The sequence below is a fragment of the Zosterops lateralis genome (genome assembly GCF_965231275.1).
Source record: "Zosterops lateralis genome assembly, chromosome: 2".
NCBI lineage: Eukaryota > Metazoa > Chordata > Aves > Passeriformes > Zosteropidae > Zosterops > Zosterops lateralis.
Window position 1 is genome coordinate 86,980,643 of NC_139763.1, and position 25,310 is coordinate 87,005,952.

Below are 25,310 nucleotides of genomic sequence, written 5' to 3' on the forward strand. Positions count from 1 at the left end.
AGTCAGAGGACGTTACCCATTCCCACTGTGGATTTTGTCAGCAAATGTGAGTGTAACCTTGTGTGAAAGACTCATGCAGATCACCTTGCCTCAGTCTCAAAGTCTACAGAGAAAATAATTTGAATGGAGTTTGGTGAATATAACAAATTCAAAAGGCTCTGCAGAGCCACCTTGTGCCCATCAAAAGCATTCTGGAAGAACACAGCAGTTCAAAGGCAAGGAGTCTGAATAAAATATACACAATTTATTTATTTATAGGAGGTTTACAGCTGTACAATATTGGCATTCTGTTTGGACCACTCTCTGATCTTGTGCAGCACGACACATCAGTGCCTTTGGAGATGAAGACAAGTCACAGCCTGTTTTAACAGGTAGATGTCAAAAAGAAATGGTTTCCACAGAGTGTAATGCCAGGCTGCTTGCAACCATTGAAATGATTAACAAAAGAAATGTGAAATAAATCAGACATGTGTCCTACCCCACTCATGAGGAACTGGAAAGTGCTTTTCAGACCTGCCCTCCTCTCAAAAAAAAAAGCAACCCAAACCCCCCTGATTATTTCTGTTTACTTCATTCAGTGAGAAAAGGCATCAACAATAGGAATGGCATTTCAATAATTCCCCTCCCTCATCTGCTCTACAAATAAGAGAAAAAGAAGAGTAAGAAAGGTAATTTTTGTTCTTCCATTGGAAACGTAGGGGAAGAAGGCTTCTGCTCTAACTTTTCCAAAACTTTCTTTTTTTTTTCTTTAAAAAAAAGAACAAATGTTACTGATATTAAGACAATTTGGTCCTGATATAGAGTGATACTTTTTTTTGAAGAAGCTATTAAAAAGCTGCCTTTCCTCTCTTTATGGCTTGATTCTCTGTAGGAAGGAAGGAGGCTGCCCTTGGGCACCACAACTCCTTGGTGAGCTTTGGCACTGCTCCTTGGGGATCATGATGCCGTTTGGCACATGGCAGGGTACTCCTGGACAAATGGCTCTCCTTTGCTGGAGGTATCCATAGCCTGATTTCCCAAGAAAACAAGGCTAATGCAGGCACTTCCACCAGTTGATGTGGTGCAAAGCTCCTGTCATATTCCTGCAATGCCAAATAGCTCATCTCCCTGCCAGGTGAGGTATCTTTGGGCATCTCTCTCACATATCACTATGAACTTAAGCCTGTGAGATCTTCTCCTAAGACCCAAATCATACCTTCTAACCCCACAATCCTCTTCCATTTATTTTCAGTGATAAGCCTGATTAAAAAAAAAAAAAAAAACTAGGATAAAATCAAAATATCTCTGAATTGGTCTTCCTAAATTCAAGGATTTGCTTTGACCCTGGGAGCAAAAAGTTGCTTTACCTAACTAGGAGCATTTAAGTCAATTCTGCGAGACACTGAAACAAACTTGGTCCCAGTGATGGCACCTGGAATTGGAGGATGCTCAGTGCAAACCAGGAGAAACTGAGATTTGGAAAGAGCATCATAGGGACCTCTGCTTGCCCTTAAGTCCTGAAAAACAAGACCTAAGGACATAAGCAAATTTGGTAAAAAAACCGAACTCATGACTGCAGGACTGTGAAGATGAGGAAAGGGGAAAAGCAGCCTGCAAAAATCAATGCAGTTGCACTGTCTGCTTCTGGTTGCACCAAGAACTGAGCTAGCAGGTACTTTGGGGAACACTTTACCGTGTTTCAGACTTAGAAGACCTGTAGGGACTTAAAAAAAACCCCAAACAGACTTGCAGGACAAACATGGGTATTTACTAGGACAAGCAGAAACTCTTTGCTATAGCAAAAGAAGGCTTTCCTGTTCACTTTTGTTGCAGGAAAAGGACTCTGCTCAGATCAAAATTTACCAAGATTCAAAGATTTTATCATATGTAATAATTTCCACTTGCATGCAGGTGACTGCAAAACATTTGCTTAAAAAATCTGACAGAAAAATCCCTTAACTTGCACCACTTTAAAGGCACATGAATAAAAAACCCCAAACAGCAGGAGAAAAAAAATGGTTTGAAACTTGTCCTAGTCAGCTGCTGAAAGGCCAGACAATGGGTTGTTGTTTGGTTTATCTGGGACGGTTTATAAGAAGCCAGATTCTGCCACCCAGTGGAATAAGAAAGATTAACCCAGTTTTCATGGAAAGCAGGAGCAGATTGTAGCCCTAGACAGGTCCCCAAGGATGCATTTGGGTTGTGCTCGTGAGACTGGCTCTAGGACTGTGCAACTCATCATCCATGACAGGAGACTGGAAATTAAAGGTGCAGAGATGGACACTGGTATGAATTAAATATTCCCAGCATTTTCAGGCTGCACTGGGAGCAGTGCTCCTCTAGTACAAGCTAAAATCCCACTATTTTAAAAAAGAATTTGAGAAAGCGAGGCACTGAGAAATGATGCGCTGTGGGCAGCAGTACAGATGGAGCCCATGGAGCAAAACTTCCCATCCCTTGCACTTGACACTTTAGCCTTCAGAGGAACAAATCTTCTCTTACCTAAACACTGAACTGCCCCAGCAGACAACCCACCACAGCTCCTGGGGTGAGCTCTTGGGATGGGGACAGCATGGAGACACGGAGACAGCAGGCACCACGGGAGTTCAGGAGGCACCCACAGGAGCTGGGTCCAGACTGATTCAGAAACCTGACCCCAGAGAACAGTTATCCCACCACAGCTGTTGACATCTTTCCATACTTCAGAGTTGCGTGGGGTTGAACAAGACCTGGGTGGAGACAACTTGTCCCCAAAATCATGGAGGCTTTGGTCTTGTTGCCCCTGTGGATCTGGGCTGCCTTGGCGCATTTTCCTTGCAGTTGCAGCACGCAAACTCGTACCCAAAAATCCTCCAACAGGCCCTGATCTGTTTTTCCACTTCTCCTTGGCTGTGGTGCCTCCACAGATGAGCGGTTACATGGCAATTTCGAGGGACACAACTCCATGCACACTACTCTTAACCCAAGCAGACACACTGAAGATGCACTGAAGCAGCTGGTGGGACTGCGGTGGCCACACGTGTGCGTGGTGGCACGAGTGTGTGCCAGCCTGTGTAAACAAACAGTCCCAGGGCCTCGTGCTCTGGCTGTCAGGACACACAGCGTGCTCACAGTGGTCCCACAGCGCACCTGGCAGCTGGGGGGGGCTTCAGAAGATGCCAGCAGAAGGATCATTGTGGTTCCCCGAAAAAAGGCACCATTTTTAAACACTGGAAACACAAGATTGGCTCCTTGGAGTGGAATGCATGCATGGTTCATATACACTTTGCAGATGGTAGGTAGGCTCTGTGTGTCTCTATATATATATATATGTATGTGTGCATGTTTATATTCACATATGTGGCACCAGAAGAGTCATCCTTGAGTACTCAGACATTAGTGAGGATGTTACTGCTGAGCAGCTTCACAGCAATGGTTCCAGGGAGGTCGTTTGACCTCCTGTTCCCCTTGTCCTGGAGGTGCAGCGTGTGCACCGACTGCCGGTCACTGGGATCCCCCGTCAGCACCACTTGGCCCAAGAACTCGTCACTTATCAAGTTGTGGTTCCAGATCTGTGGAAACAAAACAGGGATGAGGGCAGCCCCTTCAGGAATGCAGCCACCCTTCATGAGCTAGAGTGACGGGGTCACTGGAGACATGCCCTGAGCTGAAACCAGGGAGATGGTGAAGTGTGGGGGTGTCACTCTGGTAGTGAGAGGGGGGAAGGACGTGCCTTTACCAGATGCCACCATGGTGGTGAGAGGTTGAGCTGCATTAACTAATGATGCTCAGCCTGGGGAACAGATCTGTGGACAGTGTAAGGAGAGGGTGAGGGGTCCAAATGAAAGAGGGTATCCATCCCTCAGCCCACTGCTTGCTGCCAGGTACCTGGACAATGATGGGCTGTCCTGGCTTCTTGCGGTAGAAGAGCCCTTTCACATCGAATTCTGGTGACACTGTGTTCTTCTTCACTGGAGAGCGAACCTTTTGCCCTTCACACTTGATGATCACATAAGGGTCAGCTCCTGAGGAGAGAAAAGGGAACTTTTTCTTTGTTGTAGCTTCTGTAATTCTTTAGAGTCCTTTTCCAGGGGTGTCATGCAGTACTTTGCCTCCATATCCCACCGGAGGAGATGGATATCTGCCAAAGGGTTTGTCACACCCCAGATGATGTCCATGGAGCTCAGCTGTTTGGCTCAGGTTTAATTCTATTAGGTGACATTGTTTCTGGGCAGCAGGTGCTGATGGAGCTGGGGAAGGGTCTGGATGGAGCACAGATCTGATAAGGAACAGGCTAATGGAGCTGGGGGAGCTCAGCCTGGATAAAAGGAGTCTTGGAGGGACCTTATCCCTCTCTACAACTTCCAGAATGGAGGATGTAATGAGTTGGGGGTTGGTCTCTTCTCCCAAAAAGCAAACAAGCAACAGGAAGAGAAGAAAAGGCCTCAAATTGCACCATGGGAGGTTTAGACTGGATATTTGGAAAAACTAATTCATCAAAACGGTTATCAAGCACTGGAACAGGCTGCCCACAGCAGTAGTACAGTCACTATCTCTGGAGGAAATTAAAAGATGTGTAGATATGGCACTTGGGAACATGATTTAATAGTGGCAGTGCTGAGTTAAGGGTTAGACTCGATGATCTTAGAAGGCTTTTCCAACAGAAACAATTCTATGATTCTATGGAAGGGCTGCCTCTCCTGTCTCCACATTCTACAGGAATATTCCTTCATCACCCCAAACCCTTCTGACCATTGCGGTAGATGTTCCATGGAGGACACCATCCTGGTCAACCCTCCTTTCAGCATTTGCTCTCTTAGAGGCAGGCAGAAATAAAAACATGGAGAAGAGAAAGAGGCTCACACAAGCAAATACCAGATGGAGGATAAAGTTACATTCTATCAGCCTACAGCTGGAGGGACCTGAGCTTCCAGGAGAAGGAAAGTCCCTCATTAGTGAATACTTTCATCTTGCCAAACAAGTGCTTGTTTTGGGAATTTCAGTACAGAAAGAGCTATTGCTATTGAAATTTAACTGCCAGGATGCATTTTCTTACCATGAACTTTAGTGGCTGTGATGGAAACACAGACCAGTTGGATAAGTTTTCTTGTCCATGGGAAATGTGGAAATGAGGAGGAACAAACAAGCCCCATTCTGAAGGTCAGGGATTTTGATTGCCAGACCACCTCTTTGCTAGCTTTCTGTTTGCAAGGACCTGGCTCCCCTGGTGAGACACAGCTGCTGGATTTCACAGCTGTTTTTCCAAATTACGTTGTCTTTTGGGATGTCCCATTAAATCCTGAGATTCCATCAGCCAGAGCCAAATTCCTATCTGTAAATCACTATTTTCAAAGTAGTGTATAAGGCCTGGCTTGGGATATGTGAGAGATGCCACTGCACTGGAAAACACCAAACACACTGATGGTGGCAGGAGTTGAACAGCTGGAAAACAACTGGGAGAAAGCAATTCCCAAGGGGTTTTTGTGGAAAAAAATACTTTATGATGCCAGAATCCACACATCATATTGTCTGAAGGAAAGATAAACCTGCTTGTTTCTGTGAACAGTTCAGAGACCTTTGGCTACAGCTTTCCCTGCATTGCTGTAGGTGCACTGACCTGTTGTGAATAATACAAGAAAAAAACACCTGCCTAGAGTTAAATTCCCTCCCCAAACACCAGATAGGGTAGAAGGACTCCATTTGTGGCATGTGATAAATAAGCACACTTAACTAGTCCTTGCTTAGAAAAGATCCTGCTTGTTACTTTCAGGGATATAGTGATAGGCAGCCCTGATAATAATTATTGGGTGAAAAAAAAGTACTTAAAGTATTTAATTGGGTTTTATTTAGATTTTTTAATTTTTCAATTTTTATATTTTAAATTCAGCTTGAAAGTGTTTGGCTAAATCTTGCCACAATTACCATACATCCTTGACTCAGGAAATGGGGGAGAAAGGCTAGGATCTGGTCTATTTCCATGGTGGAAAGATATTTGCTTCTCTAATTGCAACCTCTAGACCTTTCATCCCAACCTGAGCAATCTCCTTATACAAGGTATCACTACCACTGGGTTTCATGGTCCAGAGGCAGACAGAACATGGGGCTCTTGCCATGAGCCTCTGTGTGGCTGCAGGGCATGGGTAGGTTTGGTCCTGCTGCCATCTTCCATGCAAGAAAAGTGATGGATGTCAGAACTGATCTAGATCCACACCATCCCAAAGTGAGCTGAATTTGGCATACTCTCTGCTGATTAGACATTTATCCAGCCTCAGTGATGAATACTACACATCAGGCTCTTTTTCTGTCCTTCTTACTAAGAAGCCTTTAAATACAATTCTTGACTTTTACAGCTGCTCATACCTGGGAGGAAAGCTTGGGTTGTTACAGGACCTCTGCTAAGGGCTTTGGGGAAGTTTTGGGAGGGTCTCAGATAATAGCCTAAATATAACAGCTCCCAGATCATGTCCACTGCAAGAAGTGATTTTAGTTCTCCATGGACTTTCTACTTCTCTGGTATCTGAATCAAGCACGTTCACTGAAAAAAATATCTGAGGATATAAATTCCAGCTATGTCCCATTTCATAAACCACCTCCCAACTCCTCTGGGGCCAGACAACAGTCAGGGAAAGACCAGTACCTCCTTGGGAGTCCTGATTCTTGAGCCCAGCTGCAGCAAGGACATGGATCTGGGATACTACCTGTGGGTAGCCACACATCCCACTCCAGCAGGTGTGTGGTGGCTCATCCAGTGTCAGCTCTCTGCAAGGAAAAACATGTGGCCTTTGAGAGGTGCCCAGTCTGATCCCAAAGAGTTTGCTCTGGCATGATGAAGGACTGTACAGGCCATTCATTTAAGATCTTTGGATGATCCTTGTGGGTCCCTTCCAAGTCAGAATATTCTGCAATTTTGTGACTACACACTGTTCACTGTCAGACTCTGTTCCCCACTCCAATCTCCTCAACCAGGGTTTGGGATGCTCTCCCACATCATGCTTTGAAGCAGAGTGGGAGCTTCTCTGCATGTCTGTGGAGAGACCTGTAAAGATGTCCTGTCTCTTGACCACTCCTAACAGAAAGCCAAAGAGCAGCTGCAGGCAAGGCTATGACCCTGCAGGAAAACCACAGATCAAAAGCACAGGGCTGTCTCCAAAGAGCCAGTTACTCCCCATCCCTGCTTGTGCTCCTTACCGGCAATCTGAAGGCACATCTGTGAAAATCCTGAGGAGGAACTCGCCTTCCTGACCAGGGTCAAAAGTGGTGGGAATGATGACATAGCGGCCTTCCTTCAGGTCTGTCCTCAGGAAGACGCTGCGGGAGTTGATGTAGATGGAGCTGGCCACCTTCTGCTGCAGGGTGTGCATCCGGTAGTTCCTGTTCAACTCCACCTGGGCAGAGACCACAGCGGGATGGTCAGTGGATTGCCACTGGCTGAAAAGGTACTGGTATCCACCATGGGGAGGAAAAGATTGCAGGGACTGAGTCCACAGTGCCAGGAGACCTGGAGTTAAGAGAACCAGCAAAACGGTCTCAACTGTGCTGGGTGGAAAGCAAGTGTGGATGTGGCTTTCCAAACTCTTTTGACTCAGGGACCCATCTCTTGCATCCCATCTTAACACTGTGGACCCAGCAAACAACACATAAGGATTAGTCTAACAGATTTCAACATTTGGAGAGAAAAGACTAATCATTACTTTTAGGAAGAACTGCACAGAATCATAGAATGGTTCTGTTTGGACCTTCAAGATCATCTGGTTTCAATCCCCCGTCATGGGCAAGGACACCTCCCACTAGAACAGCTCACTCAAAGCTGCAACCAGCCTAGGCTTGTACATTTCCAGGGATGGGGCATCTACCATTGCCCAGCTTTTCTGGGCAACCTGTTGTCCATACTGTCCCCTGTGATATCCCTCTTTCTCTCTAGAGGAGGGCAGGCTGTGCTGATGGCACCCCAGAAGCACCCAGATAATGCTTAAATGAATGATATGGTCATGCAGGACTGATGTACCACTCTACCACCAACAAATTTCCAGCGGCATTCAGGCCAGCATGCAGGAATCCCAGCCTACCTTATGGATATCAAATCCTATGGCCAAGTTCTCTCCTTTGCCTTCTTTGCGACTGGTCCTTTTGGGCTTCTGCTGGATGGAGATCAGCACTTCATCTTCTGCCTTCTTCACATCAAACACATACTAGAAGCAAAGAGAGGAAATTAAGGGAGGATTAATACAGGATCCCTGGGCATGGGTGGGGGTGGATTTAACAGATCTAACATCAGCTTCTCCCAGTCCACCTCCATGCAGGGACAGCCTGGCTTCAAAAGACTAATACAGAGCTGGAAGTGGAAACAACTCTTCCACATCCTTGATGACAACTCCTGCAACAGACCAGACCATCCTTCAACTGCTTGTTAGATGAAGGACTCAAAAGGACCAGGCTTGTGATCATGAGAGTCCCAGTTCAGAGCAGGACTAGACAATTGCAGAATCATTTATGTTGGAAAAGACCTCCAAGATCGTCCAGCCCAACCCTTAACCCAACACTGCCAAGTCCAGTGCTAAACCATGTCCCCAAGTGCCACATCCACATGCCTTTTGAATGCTTACAGAAATGGTGACTGTACCAGTGCTCTGGGCAGCCTCTCCTAAGGTTTTCATCCTTCCAGTAAGGAAGTTTTCCCTAATATTCAATCCAAATCTCCCCTGGCACAACTTGACGCTGTTTTCTCTTGTCCTCCCACTTGTTACCTGGGAGAAGAGACCAACTCTCACCTTTCAGGTAGTTGTAGAGAGCCATAAGGTCCCCTTGAGCCTCCTTTTCTCCAGAAAAATTTGTTCCAGGAGGCAAACTTCAAGCTAGAAGTAAATGGCTCGATGGGCTACACCTCTCCTGGCAAATTTAACAGCATCAAAATTTGGGGACAAAAACTGGAATTTGGTCATTCAGACGTCCAGATTGTTGGAAATGACTCCTGGCTCTGTTTGACTGGAACCAGCCAATGTTGCTACCCTATGGCACAGTTTGTTTTTACCTTGTGCCAAGATGCTCTACACTACGCACTTGGATGCAGTCTCCTTGATAAGAGGGATAATGTTAATAGAATTGGCCTTGATACTGGTCATGCTGTGCCAGAGAATTGCCACAAGCACAAATAATCTATCAGAGGTCTGGTAGCTATTTCAGCCTTCTAGGTCCCTGTAGGAGAGTTAAACACTTGGAAGCCCACGTGAAGGCTCCAGAAGGCCCTCTGCCTCATTACTCACTTGGGGGTTCTGCAGAAAAGTGTCCTTGTGGTTGATGCACCCTCCGGAGCGGTTTTTCAAGGGGTCACTGCTTCTAGTCCATGCCCCGTGTAGCACTGCCTCCTCCCAGGTCTTGTGGATGCTCAGGTAGGAGGTGTTGATCAGACGGCACTTGATGATGTCTGTGAAGTATTTGCAGAAATCTTCAAAGGTCATCCTGAGTCAGGAAAGGGCAGAATTGGGTTAAGCTGTTTCATTCCCTGGAAAGGAACACTGCAGGGATTTTCTTGATCACTTGTTAGAGAGTGTGGGTTGTCACTGATGGCTGATGAATAGCAAAAGTTATTCATCAAACATCTCCAAAAGAGATGGAGATACCTTTCTCTGCCTGCAGTAAATACTTCTTGAGTTTAAACAACAGATCTCTGTGTTTTGGAATGAGAGAAGCAGCACCGTGGCCCCTTCTCTAGAGAAGGGTAAATGTTGTACTGAAATATTCCTAGTGAGGCTGTGAAGTTCAGCACATTTATGACAGGTTCTCAGTACCCTGGTGAAATGGTTTGGCCTCCAAGTGATGCAGAGCACCTTGCAATTCCAGGGTCATGGCCATCAAAAGCTGACACCCATGGGATCAAGGAGGAAGCTTCACTAGAGATCCTATGGCTCGGAAGCCTGTTTTCTCTGGATAGGTGTATGCATGGAAAAGATGTACATGCTCCATGGGGTGAGAGGATGCTGTGGGCATGGCCTGTGGTGACAAACCCAGGAGGGACTCACCAGAATTCTCCATCATCTTCCACAGTCATTCCCATCTTCTCTCTCTCACTTTTACTCACTTTCTGCCACTCTTCAGAGCTGTGGGAAGAGAACAGGATCATTACTCAGCGGTAAGAGACACGCAAGAACTTGAAGTACAAGGATTGTATACAGCCAGTCCCCATGCTGCTCTGGGTAGATTATCTGCCAAACATGAGGGAAGTGCAGCATAACTTGGAACTTCAGCCTCCTTCCTGATCAGCGGAGTTGAATCCAGTCTGGCAAGGTTTTATTTGGCTGTGAGTACAATCACAGCCCTATCCATAAAGATAACAAAATTGACTCTGGCCAAAGGCTCTGGTTGCACTAGCCCTTGTTTCCTCATCTCATCCACAGCCATCATGACTGTTAGTGGTGGCAGAGGCTTATGCTGTTGGGTGCTTGTTTTGCTGGAATAATACTGGGAGCACAAATGTGATCTATGAACATCCTCCACTAGTAAGAAAGAACACGGAATCATAGAATCACAGATTGGTTTCGGTTGGAAAGGACCTTAAATATCATCTCATTCTAACCTCCCTTCTGTGAGTAGGGTAACCTTCTACTAGAGCAGGTCACTCAAAGCCCCATCCAACTTCACCTTGAACACTTCCAGGGATAGGGCATCCACAACTCCTCTGAGGGACTGTGCTAGCTCCTCACCACCCTCCCAGGGAAGAATTTCCCACTGAAACAAGCTGTCCATCACAACTCACGTGTCACTCCAAGGGCCATTCCACTCCCGCTCGCCCCAGGGGTTGCGCATGCGGATCATGTCCAGCTTCTCTGACTTGAAGAAGGACAGAAGGCCATGGCCCAGGCGGACCTTCCGCACATCCGTCACTGCGTACGCGTGGCCCTTCACCAGCCCGCAGGCCAGGCGAGCCTCCATGTCAGCTGCTGATGTGGCCTGGCAGGGGGACACAGACAGTGCTCAGACCAGGGGGACACGGCCACCTCCGCAGGGGCTGGGAAAGAAAGCAACTCAGATTTCTCTGCTGGCTTCTTTAAGCCAAAAAGAAGAGGATCAATACCCAGAGAGAGAGCCAGTTGGCATATCTCAGATGCCATTTTCTGTGCTGGATCCCTCCTTTTCTTCTTTTGCTTCATGAGGTCTCTGAGCTCCCATACTGGCTCCCATACTGTTTATACGGGGAGGTCTGGAAACCAGCATTTGTAAAGATGCCCAGATGCAGACTCCAAAAGACCTTTCTCTGGAGTGGATCCCCCCCTAGCAATTAAAGAGTGCTGGGATAAATCTGGGCTCTTGGACATAGCAACGAGGAATAAGGAGGGTTGGCATTCAGGATTCACTCCTTTTGCTGTCATCAAGAAGTCTGAACCCTTGGCCACAATTTAACTAATCTAATTTAGAAGCTTATGACTGTGTAAGACAACTGCATGCTAAAATGCCTATTCCCATGGGAGTGTGACCACACTGGCAATGTTGCTTACTTTGATGGAGCAGCTGATGAGGCCCCCCCTGTTGTGCACCTTCAGCACACGCTCGAAGAGGAGGTTTCGCTTTGCTTCATCAGTGATGTAGTCCCCTTCGGTCAGGTCGATGGGTTCAGAGACCCCCCCAGTAAAATCCACCAGGGCATCAGCTGTGTTGCCTCCATCCAGGGCCTCATAGCAGCCTGACAACCTGAAAGAGAGGGACAGGGATACCATAACACTGGCCTGACATTTTAAGGGGTCGGGGATGATTCTTGGGGCAGCCACAAGAATGGAAATTTGCAGTTGAACTTCAAGTGGGAGAGGACAGCACACTAGGGTGAAAAAATAGGACCCACATTCCTTGTGGCAGTCTTGCTGTCATAGGACCAAAGTAAAAGGAACTTGAAGTCTCTAGAAGAGGTGCTACTTAAAGAAGAATTGAAGAGTATCTTGCTTTGAGGGTAAATTAGGGCTAGAGAAGGGGTTTTTTTCTTAGTGTTTGTCTGTTTGAGTTTATCTCCCTTATCTTCACAGGGAAGATGTTTCCACTGCTGCAAATCAGCTGGTGAATGAACGGAGAGGAAAAACAGAGTGCCCAGGTCCCACTTTATCCTACAACTGCCTGGGTACCTACTTGGCATAAGCTTTCTCCACCAAGGCACACCAGAACTCATTCTTGGAGTTGGAATGGCAATAGATGAGCTGATTGTGGAGTGTGGGCAGGCGGTCATCGATCACCACATCCAGCCACTGACCAAAACGCCAGAACTGGAAGTGGAAGATCCCCGCGTAGCTCTCAGGTTTCTCAGGGTTCCACTCCTGCTCCTTCCAGTCTGGGATGACCTGCAAAAGGAAAGGCACATATACCCAAATTATTCCCTTTTTCCTCAGATTGACTCTCATCCTGGAACTAATGCAGACAGTATCAGAGACATGGAAGAATATGAGGGGGACAGACCTGCTTACAGTCTGTGGGGGACACATTTTGGGCCTGGTTCCACCAATGCAGACTAAATTAACATGTACTGGAATAGTTTAGACTTCATTGTCCCTTGGAAAGTGGAGCTAAAGACCTTTGTCCTCTTTCTTATAACCCTATCCTGGATATCTGCTGCCATCTACTTCTGACAGGGTATTGGGGCAGATGAGTTCTTTGTATAAGCAGGGATGGTTATTTTTATGACCACGTTTTTGGGTTTTTTAGTGGCAGTAGGGTGCCACTAACAAAGGGCACCTTCTTTGATTCTCCTACTTGATTCTGGTGTGACTTGACTGGCCCAAGAGCAAGTGTGGTATTCATCTACCTGGTGCCAACAAACAGGCAGCAGATACTCTGAATGAATCTACCTTAAGTAAAAGTGGGAAACGCAGGATCCCTATTCCCTCAAGGTCTCCATTCTTCCCTGTCAAGAGCTACCATGCTCACCCAGGCAAGCACAGGGAGGTGACTTGATGAAAGACAGAAAAGAAGGCCTGAGCTGAAAGAAACCCTAGAGCAGCTGAGGGGTCTGAGGAGGCACAGGTTTGCTGTCACTGCCAGCAGGACAGGCACAAAGGGTAACTCCACGGCCCATCATGGCTGCAGGCAACACCAGCTTTGCTTTGGATGGAAAATTCACCCACCTGGAACAGAAATGAGCACAGCCAAGCACAGATGCTACATGTAGGGGGATCTGCACCTTGTTTAGGACCAGGACACAGAGGCACGCAGCAAGGAGCTACCCCACCACAGTTTAGCTTTTGTTGAGGGGGGAGGCAATGTGGTTTTACTGCATGGCCAGGGCAGGCTGTGGGGCCATGTGTAGTTACTGTAGTTGATGGCTGACAAGTGCTGACTTACACAGCAGCAGTAATGTGACTGACTGTCCATACCCCTGCTACTTCACTTACCTGCTCCCAAAAGGTCATGAGCTCAGTGATAAAAAAAACCCAAGGAGTCCATGCAAGCATGCATTATGTTTCAGTACACCAAATAATCACTTTCCTGTGGAGAGCTGAGCGTATTGGGGTGGGATAGGAGAGGACACAACTATTTTGCTTGGAAAGAGCCTCTTCAAGAAGTCACAGATCATGGTGAAACCACCTTTACTGTGCTTTGGCCCCTTGTCCAGCCAAAAGAACTGCCCTTTTCTTTTCTTTTTTTTTTTTTTTTTTTTTTTTTTTTTTTTTTTTTTTGTCTGCTGTCACAAAGCAAGAATTGTGCAGAGAATTCCCTCTGGAGAGCCCCCTGACTCCTTAGATACCAGCAATGATCCAGCCCAGGGCTCTTTTTGCTCCTATGCTGAAATATTAATGATGCCCTCAGCCCTGCAAGCTCACAGGCACTCTTGAGTTGTCTGGATCAATAGAAGCAGAGCAGACAAAGCCATGAAAAAGAGACACGTTTAGAGGGCTTGGTGTTTTATAGGAGTGCTAACAACTATGTCCCAGAGTCCTCTCTGGAGACTGCCAGGAAAGGTCAGCCAGCCCTCCATCAGTGCCCATTGATTCCCTCCTGACTGGAGCTCATCCTAATGAATTGTCATAGAGGACCATCATGATAATCAACTCACTATTAATGTGGGCTTAGAAATGAGCCCAGTATTGATTAGAGGCAGCTTGTCAGGCAGAGCTGGTGGTGACAGCTTCCAGCTGGCTGGGTCTGAGACTTGCTCCTACTGTCACTGGTGGCAGAACACAGGTCCTCACCATTGTCCTCCAATTCTTCACTTGGGGACAGCTCTGGGAGCACCCTCCACCACTGAAGGCAGAGAAAATGGTCAGCTTTCATCCAGAGCAGGGTCCAGGAGGAAGGACTGGTTGTATTTCTACTAACCCACGAGGAAATGAGAGGAGTCTGATCTCTACAGGTGTTCCCTGCTGGAGAGTATGCCATGGACCACCCATCCCAGGATCCCAACAAGTCCTGGACTCAGCTTGGTTGCGTGACACTGGGGCAGTGGAAACCACATTCTTCTCCTTTACCCAGCTGTGATGCTTTTTCCTTAGGGGTTCACAAAATCTGATGCTGCAACACTATTTTAGTGTGACAATTTTATAGTGAAAGGGTTCAGAGACAGATAAATTGGGAGCTCAGAAATGCCAGGTTCACCTCCCTAAACTGATTTAGGGCTTTTTTCAATTTTCTTAAGAGTGGTTAATTAAGGGAAAAGGCACCTGTGGCCCTGGGAAAAAATGTCCCTGATTAGAAGAAGAATTTGGTACATGCCAAGGTCTCCAAGCCTTCTGCTGGGAACTTGCCAGTTCAGGATAAGGAGAGAGCCACTCAGTTGTACCAATCTGCTGAACTGTGGTACAAACTGGGATGAAATTCCCCTGGGAGATGGGACAGGATGGTGTATCTGAAAGTCTTTATGGGGTGCTGAAACTGTGTAGGGGTAGTTTCTGTGACAGAGAGATCACACGGGTCCCCTCACCTCCCTCCCCAGTTCTGAAGGAAACAAGGATACATCTGAGAACTATTTCCCCTCCCCAGCTTCAACCTCCTCTTGGCCACAAAAAACCTGCTCAAAACACTCCATGAAGCCTTTCACACCAAGAGAGAAGAAGGTAAATGTTCATCTTACATTTTACAGGAAGTTAGAAGGGGCTCAACAATATTGAATAATACTCAATCAATATTGAGTTGAAATTTGGTGCTTTATTGCCTGCAGGATGAGGGCAGCTTCAAAGGGAGCATGAAGAAGACACAAACAGCCACAGTCCTTAAGGGGAACCTATTGTCTAGGCTCTTATTTACTGTGGTACACCAATACCCAGTGAGATATCTGCAGCAAGAACTCTACCCTAGCAACGCAGCAATGGCATATTGTGAGACTTAGCACACAAAAACCCCTTTGGATGTTGCCAGTGGCTCTTGTTATTTCATCTAAAGTGGCTTGTAGTCAGGAACTCTGGGTTGTACAAGGAGGAAAAGTCTGCTAGGACCCTAGAGATGTGTTTGGCCAAGCAGGGATGCATTCACTTTTCTCTCTACTCATTGAGTCCAGCATTTCTTTGGGTCTAAACAAAGACAGCAACTTCTGTGGCAGTGGCCATGGCATGGCTGTAGGATTTGGTGGTTGCTGGGCTTCGGTTCTGGGACTCAAGAGCTCCCACCATCTCTCCAGCCAGCAGCTGATCTTCTCTCTGCCTGGCATAACTTGTGCATATCATTTTACACACTATTGTTGGGCTGGGGAAGGCATAGGGTCTGCATCTCTGGAGGTTTTGGAGAAGAGGTTGGACTCATTTTGGAGTTAGTCTGTGGAAGTCCACTGGCCACAGGTACAAAGTCACCTTGCCCTGGCTTTCCCATCACTGCTCTCTCCGTACTCATTTTGGGAAAATGTCAGGCTGCACCTTGAGGAGTATTCACACACATTTGAGTGCAGTCTGAGCAAAGGACCAACTGTAATAATATTTGGCACTTTCAATGGACTTTTCTATCTGTATGTCTCAAGAAGCTTCAGTGAAGTACTCTCTACTTTTTGGTGGAGGAAAAGGAAATATCCTTTGGTGGAGGAAAAGGAAACTTAGTAGTTTACTCACAGTCATGGGGCAAGCTGGACAAAACACTCTCCTGTTCCAATACTTGTAAATGTACCACTGCCCTCTGCTCCCATGGTCACCCAGACACTCTTCCCTGTGTTTTAGAGGGCAGGAGACACTGCTTTTTGGGGACAGAAGCAGCAGGTTCCTGCTCTGTGGCTTGCAAAGTGCTCTGCAGCCTCATGGCTCTCTACAGACACTTCAGAGTAAATATTTTTGTGGGTGCCTTAAGGGCAGAACAAAGCACAGATTTGCTCTGCTGCAGAGGACTCATTGCTGGCATGGGCTCCTCTGAGCTGCTGGCTCTGCCCACACACGCACACATCTGTCCCAATCCATCTTGGACAAACAAATTCCATCTTCCTCCTAGAAGGAAATGCTGGCAGTGGTCAGAAAAGGCTGGCCCAACCTCCCTGTTAGTCCAGTGGGTTTACAATCTGCAGAATACAGTGAGTCCAAGTGAATGTACTTCAGCTTCACAGCAAGGTGGATTCTCCATGGGTCTGGTCTCCAGAGACTCCAGGCAGCCACAGCAGCAGCACAAGTCACCAGAGCCTGCAAGCACTCAGCACCTTTCAAGGAGAGAAACTCCATCACAAACAAGTCCTCCCTTTTTAACGGCCAGGATGGAAACTGGAAATCAGGGCTCTCTCCAGGGATCCCTGCTGTTTTCTGGTATGACAATTACTTATTTTTCCAGCAGGTTTTTGGTGTGCAGTTGCTACAGTGACATTACTTAAGGCAGCCTAATATTTCCAAGCCAGTAAGACTCTGTGTGAATCTCTGATGAATTCACAAGCACAGTCTTATGCTCCGGGCAAGTGCAGCAGCAAGCTCATGGTCCTATTCTCCCCATCATTTGGACAGAGGGCAGTGCATTTGGGGAATATTTCACAGTGCTGAGGGGCTCCAGAAGCACTGAGCTGTTCTCTGCTTTATCACAGTGCTGTCTCTCATTAAAAAAAACAGATGTAAAAATGGAACAAAGAACTGAGCTGAAAGAAGCATAGCTGGAGCAAGAAAAGCTGAGCAAGAGGGGATCAGGCTTTAAAAACAATGGAGCCTTTCAGCTGAGCTGGTTCGAGGCCGCCAGTGAAAGTGAGGAGAAAATACATCACCTTGCGGATCTGGGCTAATTCTGCTATCCTCTCCCCAAATTCCTGGGCATCTGCCTCATTGCACTCCACCTCCTTGGCCTCTGGCTTCTTCCAGAAGATGCCCACCGGCTCCAGCAGCTGCCGGTTCATGAGGTGGGTGAGATCAGGAGTCCAGTGCTGGGAGGTGCCGGTCACCGTGACCTTCCCAGGTCTCTCCAGCTGCACGTCCCAGCGGAGGAAGCGCAGTTGGTGCTGCTGAATGAAATCCACTCGGTAGATGTGCTCGTTGGGATGCAGCAGCTTCTCCCCATCCTGGGGCCTGAGGTTTTTCTGCTGCAGGCTCTGGAACCGCAGCCGCATGCGCCAGGTGAGCTGCTCATCGCGGGTGAAGGGCAGCTCGAGCACCCTCGCCTCAGCTGCCATCACCTCAGCTGCTCCTCTGCTCCCTGCTCAGCAGTGTGTGCCTCCCAAACAGGAGGGGGAAAGATCAGATAGGCCCCTGGAGCTGGTGTCCCTTCTCCATAGTCCCAGCAGTGCTAGGCAACCTGGGCCAGTGACGCAAAACACCTCCGGGGCTGCCCCTGAGTGCCCTCCTGACTCATTTGCAGATTCAGAACTGTTGGTGCTGCTGTGCACAATAATCTATAGGGAAGGGATGCCTGATCTCAGCCACCTTGGCAACCTCCCTGACAACCATGGCTCATTATCCCAAAACAAAGCCAGGGATGCCACCTTGGCAAGGATGAGTTGCAGTGGTTTTCTCTGAGTGTAGGTTCACAGCTAATTCAAGCTGGAGTGAGACCCTGGAGGAGTTTGGTCCAACCTATTGCTCAAAGCAGGACTTACTTCAGGGTTAAATCATGTTTCTCTGAGCTTCATCCAGTCCATCTTTGAGTATCTCCATGGACAAAGGTCCCACAGCCTCTCTGGGCCCCGTTCCAGTGTCTGACAGAGCTCATGCTGAAGAGAAGCTGCAGCTTGTGCTGCTGTCCTCTGTCCTCGCACTGTGCATCCCCACAAGAGCCTGGCTCCATCTTGTCCACACTCCCCTATCCAGGCTGGATGGGGCTCTGAGCAACAAGGTCCAGTGGCAGTTGTTTCTACTAATGGCAGGGAGGATGGAAGTAGATGATCTTTAAAGGTTCCTGGCAAGCCAAACCATTCCATGATTCTGCGGTTAAGTAGCTGCACACAGCAACAAGCTCCCCTTTTAACTTCTCTCCTCCTGGGTGAAAACCCTCTTTCCTCCTGACCATTTTGGTGGCCTCCATCAGGCTGTGCCATCCAGAAAAGGACCTGAAGGTCCCAAGGGACAAACTGACTCTAATTCAATGAATAGCAAACTAACATGACCATTGTGCCCTCTTCTGGATGGCACAGCTGGCAGGAGTCAGACACCACACTGCTCCTGCAGCAGCAAGTCAGCACCAGCACCCTGGCATTGTTTTGTCCTGCATTTTAATGTCTCAATTTCTTTTCATAAAAGCTAGACACGTCTGAAGGGTCATAGAAAGGGTGTTACAGAGCTCAATCACACCTAGAGCCATGTAGGGTCATCCCAGATGCAGGAATTTCGAAAAGAGCTCTCAACTAAATTCAGTGATTTACACCACACAGGCATAATGGGAAGCAGAGACATGGAGAAAGCAGGGTGGAAGAAAATGTTTGAATAAAACAACCACCTGGGATACACAGGGATGTGCTGGCCTGCCTTATTTTCTTGAAGGTATTCCTGCTTCCCAGACTTAAGAGAGACAGTTGCACTGTGTGAAATGGAGCAAGGGACCTGAAGAGCTTATGTTACATCCTGGTGTATACCAGGAATACATTTTCTAGTAGCCATGGGTGATCTGGGCCAAGATTCCTGGGCTGATATTTTAGAGATACTAAAGCCTGCATGAGCATCTTTCAGTTCTTGACAGACCCCAAACAGAGACATTTTGGTGTCCAGCAATGTTATCACAATTGCATGTGTAACCACACTTAGGACAAAGGGGCCCGTTATTTCTGTCTCTGAGATCTTCAGCCAATAAGTTCTTCCCTGTGAGCGTGGTGAGACAACTGACCCAGGTTGCTCAGGGAATTTGTGGAATTTGTGGATGCCCCATCCCTGGAAGTGTTCAAGGTCAGGTTGGATGAGGCTTTGAGCAACCTGGTCTAGTGGAAGGTGTCCCTGCCTATGGCAGGGAAGCTGGAACTAAATGATCATTAGAGTCCCTTCCAACCTATATAATACTATAAATCAAACCTTTCTGAAAGAAAAGAGAGGGCAGGTGAAAAAAAAGCCTCTGAGAGTTAAAGCAATGGAAAATGAGAAGTCACAAACATCCACAGCCAAATTGCCAAGGGAGGAAAAGCAATGCCCAGCAAACTGAAATAATGAAGTGTCCAAAGGGAGCCAGCCTCTGGTTGGCATTTCCCAGGGCAGAGCTGGAAGTGAATGGTGAGGAAGGATGACAACTTTCACACTCCCCCTTGGGGGATGTTGATGGTGAGGAACAAGCTAAACAACCCTGCGCATCACCCTCGTAAAGAGAGCCACAGCAGTTATCATAGCCACCATGGCCGGAAGCCTTATTGCTTATCTAGAAGGCAACAACAGCTATCCTGTTCCTGTATAAAGAAAAACCTTGATTTTAACAGGAAATGGGGATCCTGCAAGAAATCCATGAACTTGATGTTCATGCTCACCACAGGAAGAAGAGACTGGAAGAACCACAGCACACAGAGCAGATATAAAGGTGTGGGGTGGAGGAAATCGTCTCAGGCCCGTGGCTGTAGCAGGCTGTGGGTGAAGCTGCTGGTGCTACCTGCACACACTGACTGCCTTTTACAGTAAAATCTGGGAAAAGTTGCTCACAACTTGCTGGTCTCTTGCACCAGAGTCTGAAGTCCCCCTGCCTTTGCTTTCACAGGGCTGACACATTGCACACCTGAGGCCATGGTGGAGATGGGCACAGACTGTCCAAGGACGTGGCACTGAGCATCTCCTTCCCTCTGTACCTCTCTGCTTGCTCCACAGGTCTGCAGCCCCTCACTCTGGTGCAGCTCCTTGGTGGCTTTCTGGCCCACAGTGCAGGCCCTTTGGACCCCACACTGCTACATGGTGCCATCCAGCCATGGGACGTGCCAGGGATGGATGCTTTGGGCAAGCAGTGACTTGGGAGAGATGCTAACACCCTGAAATCAACCTACCTGCCCCAGCATGAGGTGTCTCACTGCCCAGGTAGGAACACAGTAAACAGCCAAAGAAAGGGGACACCATGGGAATGAGGGAAACAGGGCCAAATGCTGCAGCTGAGCATCCTGAGTTTTGTTCTTCTTGTCAATTTTTAGATTATTTTGGAATTTGAAGAGGCAAATTTGGGATGTCAAAAATAGGATGAGATGTGATTCACTTGGTTAAGGAGAAACTGGCCAAGTGTGGTGACTGCAGTCATAATGATGAATGCCCTTTGCAAGTCAGTCTTTTAGGAAAATTTTTGCACATTATCAGCTTTTCAGGATATGAGGCATCCCTGACAACCAGTTTTTGACTTGGACAAACACAATGCAAAGCCAAGAAGTTGAAGACAGGCTCTCTCCTGCCATGGGGAACCACTTACCTTCTGCCACAGAGACTCCCGGGATGCCAGGGAGGAGCAGGCAGCCACGAACCAGCAGTTCCCCACCTGGCCCTGGTGTAAGTCATGGGAGCTGATCCCATCCACAAAGAGACGTGGATCATTGCAGATTTCCTATGGGACAGGAGAAAAACAGACACACTGGGTCAGACAGCAGACAGGAGCAGGGCTTCTTGGCAAAGGAAACTCACTCCCTCTCTTCCTCAGACTCCATGTAAACTTGACCTGCAGATTTCTGCTGGCCTCACTCATCATGCTGACAGCAGAAGGACCCTGTCCTGCCTTCTGCTCTCCCAGGACATGGGCAGCATCACAAGGCCTACTCTCTATTCTGTCCCAGCACCAGTGCAGCTTTGTTATAATTATCCCTGTTGGTAATAGTGTGCTTTCACACCATTACAGCCCTTCTAAGTCTCCTCTTTCCGATGCCTCTACTCCATGACTGTTTTACAAAGGGTGAGGGATCTGCTCTTCCAGGTCCCAGCACAGTAGATTAAAATATCTGGTGAGCCAAAAGCTTTGTAAGTGGGCCAGAAGAATTAAATACTCATTCTGCTGCCAAAACCAGGATGGTGAATTGTGCATAGACACCATGAATGGAGAAACTTGGGTAGGAGGCAGCTGGGAGATAAGCTCATCCCTCCAAACATGCACCAAGACCAGGCTTTTCTCTGCCTGGCTCCTCCCAGGCTGCCCTCCCTGCTTCCCACTCCCACTTAGGGCCTGGCCAAGAAAGCACTTAAATAACAGAGAGTGTTGAGCAAGCTTCAAGTGACACACTACTTTTTTAAAAATGTATTTTCTTCTGCTCAATCTGGTTTGTAACTTCATGTCCAGCTGGAGGCCACGAGCAGATGGGACAGAAAAACAACTGAAAGAACCTTTTCCCCTTTGTTATTATAGTTAATTTGAACAAGAAAAAGGAAAATAGATTATCGTTCTTCCCCCACACCTCTCAGTTTTTCAGGCTGGTTGTACCCATTATAATATGTTCCCCTGCCCTGACTTTGCATATGAGGACTTGTATTACCTCTACCCATAGATTCATGGAAGGGTTTGGGTTGGAAGGGACTATAAAGATCATCTAGTTCCAAACCCTGCACTCTAGGCAGAGACCTCACCCACCAGATTAGGTAGCCTAAGGCTCCATCACAGGGAGGAAAAGGAACCATAAGCACTTCCTGACTCACCTAGCTCAGCCTGCACCAAATACCTGACACAAACTGGCCAGGCTCAAACTCAAGGAAAAGGACTAATCTCCTTATGCTGGTGTTGCAGGATGTTGGGATGAGCGCTAGGGGGAGGCAAGCTGACACCAGCAAAGGCAGGAGCCACCTGTGCCTCTCAGCATCGCTGAGCACATGCAGGGATGAGAGAGGAGCAGTGGGGTTCAGCTCCTGTTTCATGGCACCGGGGAAGCACCCAGCAGTGGGGATGTGTCTGGTGGTGGGGGTGTCTGTAACATCAGCTCTTTGTGATCCTTCTTTATTCCATCTGAGGACCACATCTGCCCCTTCTGCCCTCGGGGGGACCTGCAGATTACAATAAAGGAGTTGCTTGATGTTACACAGACAGGTGAGAACACGAAATCATGAGAAACACAGAACCACAAAATAGTTTGAGTTGGAAGGGATCTTTAAAAGGCCATCTAGTCCAAGTCCCTGCAATAAGTGGGGACATTGTCAGCTGGATCAGGTTGCTCAGAGCCCAGCCCAACCTGACCTTGAATGTTTCCTGGGGCTGGGACATCAATCACCTCTCTGGGCAAGCTGTGCCAGTGTCTGACCACCCTCACTACAAAAAACTTCTTCCTTACAGGTAGTCTAAATCAACTTTCCTTCAGTTTAAAACCACTACTCATCCTATCCCAACAGGCCCTGCTAAAAAGTTTGTCCCCATCTTTCTTACAAGCCCCTTTCAAGCACAGAGAAGCTGCAGTAAGGTCTGCCCTGAAGTGCAGAGCAGGACTACCACACTTCCCTGCAGAAGGCCCACACACCCTGCCCAAGCCCTAGGACTGAGCCTGGCCCAGTGGACTCCCAATGATCCTAAGCACAGAATCAAAATCAACATGGTTATAAGGAATTTCTGGATATCATCCAGTCCCCAACCCCTAATCAAAGCAGGGTCAGCTACAGCAGGTTGCTCAGGACTGTGTTCAGTCAGGTTTTAATATCTCCAGGAGTGGAAATTTTGCAACCTCTCTGGGAAGCCTGTGCCAGTTTTTGGACCACCCTCACGGTATAAAGTCTTTTCAAGCTTAAACGGAATTTCCTGATTTTCAGTTCACACACACTGTCTCTTGTACTGTCACGAGCACCACTAAGAAGTCTGGCTCTGTCTCCTTCATTCCTGACTATCCAGTATTTATGGACATGGTTAAGATTCCCCTGAGCCTTCTCTTCTCCAGAGTGAAGAATCACAGAACCATTAAGAAGACCTCTAAGATCATGGAATCCAGCCATTAACTCAGCACTGCCAAGTCCACCACTAAACCATGTTTCTCAGCACCACATCTGTACTTTTCTTGAATATTTCTAGGGATGGTGATTCCACTGCTTCCCTTCTTGTTCTAATGCTGTGGAATGATTCTATTGGGATGAGTCTCATCCATGGGTCAGTCTCCCCAGCAAAACCCCCCTGGGAAGGTTTGCCATATTCCTTTAGACTGGAGCTTACCAATATTAAATTACCTGGATTCTTCAATCCCTATTGAAGCTGCTGAGTTTCCACTCATACGTCTTGTACCTGGTCTAGACTGTGTGGCCTCAATCCACTGGGATGACATTCCCTGTATTCTCTGGCTGTACTGAGGTGGGAGCCAAGGACCAAGGCACTGTTTCAGGCCAGGCTGCTATGCCCCAGGGTGGCATGGAGCACAGTGGGGCCCTGGTATGTGACGCAAAGCACACTCAGAGCCATGGAGCACCATGCCCATGTGCAGAGGTGTTTGCATGATATTACACAGACAGGTGAGAACAAGCTACCAGTGGAAACTAGGTCAAAAACCCAAGAAAAGCTTTGGAACATTTAGTGTTCCTTTTCCCGTGAAAAGTGCTGGAAGTGATAAGGAGCTTGTGCTGCAGCCAGATGGAATTACACAGCCTGGGACATGTATTTGCAAAGGGAGAGGAGAAGCAGAGATTTCCTGACCAGAGAAGCCCATGACCTTGGTTTCTTCCCCTCCCTACCATGCAACAGAGAGAATCCAGGTGAGTAATAACATTTATCCAGGCAGCAAACACCACGTCACCCTCCCAGCACCATAACCCTGACAGAGGAGGACAGCACACCAACATCTCCACCCACATACACCCTGGGCCCTTCTGGGCTCAGGCTTCAGCCACCACAGAACCAGCTCAAACTGCCTCTTGCCACTTGAGGCTTCAGCAGACAGGAAGTCCATTCTGTCCTTCATTTATTCATTCTGTCCTTCATGACAGCCAGATCCTAGGTCCTGGTTGCTCCTAGTCTGGACACAGATGGAGAACAGGAAGGAACAAGGGGAAGCCAAAAGCTATGGCTGCAGGGAAGCTATGACTTTAATGTGTGGTTCTGAACTCTGCTTTGGCCAAGGGAGTCATCCATGTCTCTTAACCCCCAAGGAGAACCTGTCTTGGAGGATCCCAAGAATCACAGAATAACTAAGGCTGGAAAAACCCGTAAGATCACCAAGTCCAACCATTAATCCAACATTTCCATGTTCACTCCTAAATCATGTTCCCAAGTGCCACACCCACATTTTCTTTGAACACTTCTGGAGATGTGTTAGGATCCTTATTCCAAGGATCCTAAGCACCATCAGAGATGATCTGCCCTCCCTAAAATTGTCTGCTGAAGTGCCTGCTGAGCTTCAGGCAACAAAACACAATTTAGAGAAAGCCTGTGTGGATGGTTCTATGGAACGAATCAGACTGATAACACAGAGAGGGCCAAAATAGTGATTCAAAATTCTGGTGATTCATATCCTCCCTCCTCCACTGGATGTGGGACAGAGGTGGAAATCAGAGCCAGAGCAGGTTCCTGTCAATGAGGGGTTGATTGCAGAGGTCTGGCTTACGAGAGCCCAGACTGGGACAGTTTGCTTCCTCTGGCTTTGGGTTTTTGAAGTTCATTAAGAAAAACAACAACAAAAAAAACCCAATCAGAGCAATTATCTTGTACTTTTTTGCTTCCCACCCAAAAGCACATGGTCTTTCCCTCTGTTCTCCCTTTTGTGACACTTTCTCAAAAGGCACACAATTTTCTTCCAAATGCATTTAAAGCAGAAAATATCTTCCTCATCTTCTCCAGCCAGTCTAATTCCACACAGGGTTATAAGGAGAAAGTCACTCTTTAATTTGCTTTATAACTGATGACTGTTTTACCATACATGTTTCCCAGTGCAGGTGTCTGTGATTCAGATTCACCGGGGATCTGGATCATGTCAAACCAGATGTGGGGAGAGAAAAAGCTGCAGCGGGAAGAGGAATAACCACGGGAGATACAACATCTGCTGCATGCCAGGACCATTTTTTGCTAACAAGATTTTGTAAGGAACAGACTAGTCTAATTTCATTGCAGAGCCTGGCTGTTTCAGAACAATGCCTTCACTCAGACTTGCAAAATCAGCAAAATAACCTATTAGC

The 25,310-nt window shown here is 47.5% G+C and overlaps 2 protein-coding genes across 2 annotated transcripts in view; both read right to left on the reverse strand.

The window, feature by feature from the left end:
* Positions 1-244: 244 nt before the first annotated feature.
* The window catches only part of CAPN5 (calpain 5), a 52,739-nt gene continuing 27,673 nt past the window's right edge, over positions 245-25,310 (reverse strand). Inside the window, exons 3-13 of the mRNA XM_083854698.1 lie at positions 20,665-20,796; positions 12,067-12,275; positions 11,448-11,640; positions 10,709-10,902; positions 9,975-10,052; positions 9,219-9,414; positions 8,025-8,147; positions 7,147-7,343; positions 6,596-6,717; positions 3,847-3,983; positions 245-3,530 (exon numbers count right to left, since the gene is read on the reverse strand). Coding sequence (XP_083710824.1) covers positions 3,348-3,530; positions 3,847-3,983; positions 6,596-6,717; positions 7,147-7,343; positions 8,025-8,147; positions 9,219-9,414; positions 9,975-10,052; positions 10,709-10,902; positions 11,448-11,640; positions 12,067-12,275; positions 20,665-20,796 — 1,764 coding nt within the window. The 3' untranslated portion in view covers positions 245-3,347. The remainder of the gene's footprint in view (positions 3,531-3,846; positions 3,984-6,595; positions 6,718-7,146; positions 7,344-8,024; positions 8,148-9,218; positions 9,415-9,974; positions 10,053-10,708; positions 10,903-11,447; positions 11,641-12,066; positions 12,276-20,664; positions 20,797-25,310) is intronic.
* On the reverse strand, positions 17,003-17,482 carry OMP (olfactory marker protein; the record flags this gene model as incomplete). Its single annotated transcript, XM_083854508.1, has 1 exon — positions 17,003-17,482. One exon carries the CDS (start codon positions 17,480-17,482, stop codon positions 17,003-17,005), a length of 480 nt encoding a protein of 159 aa, XP_083710634.1.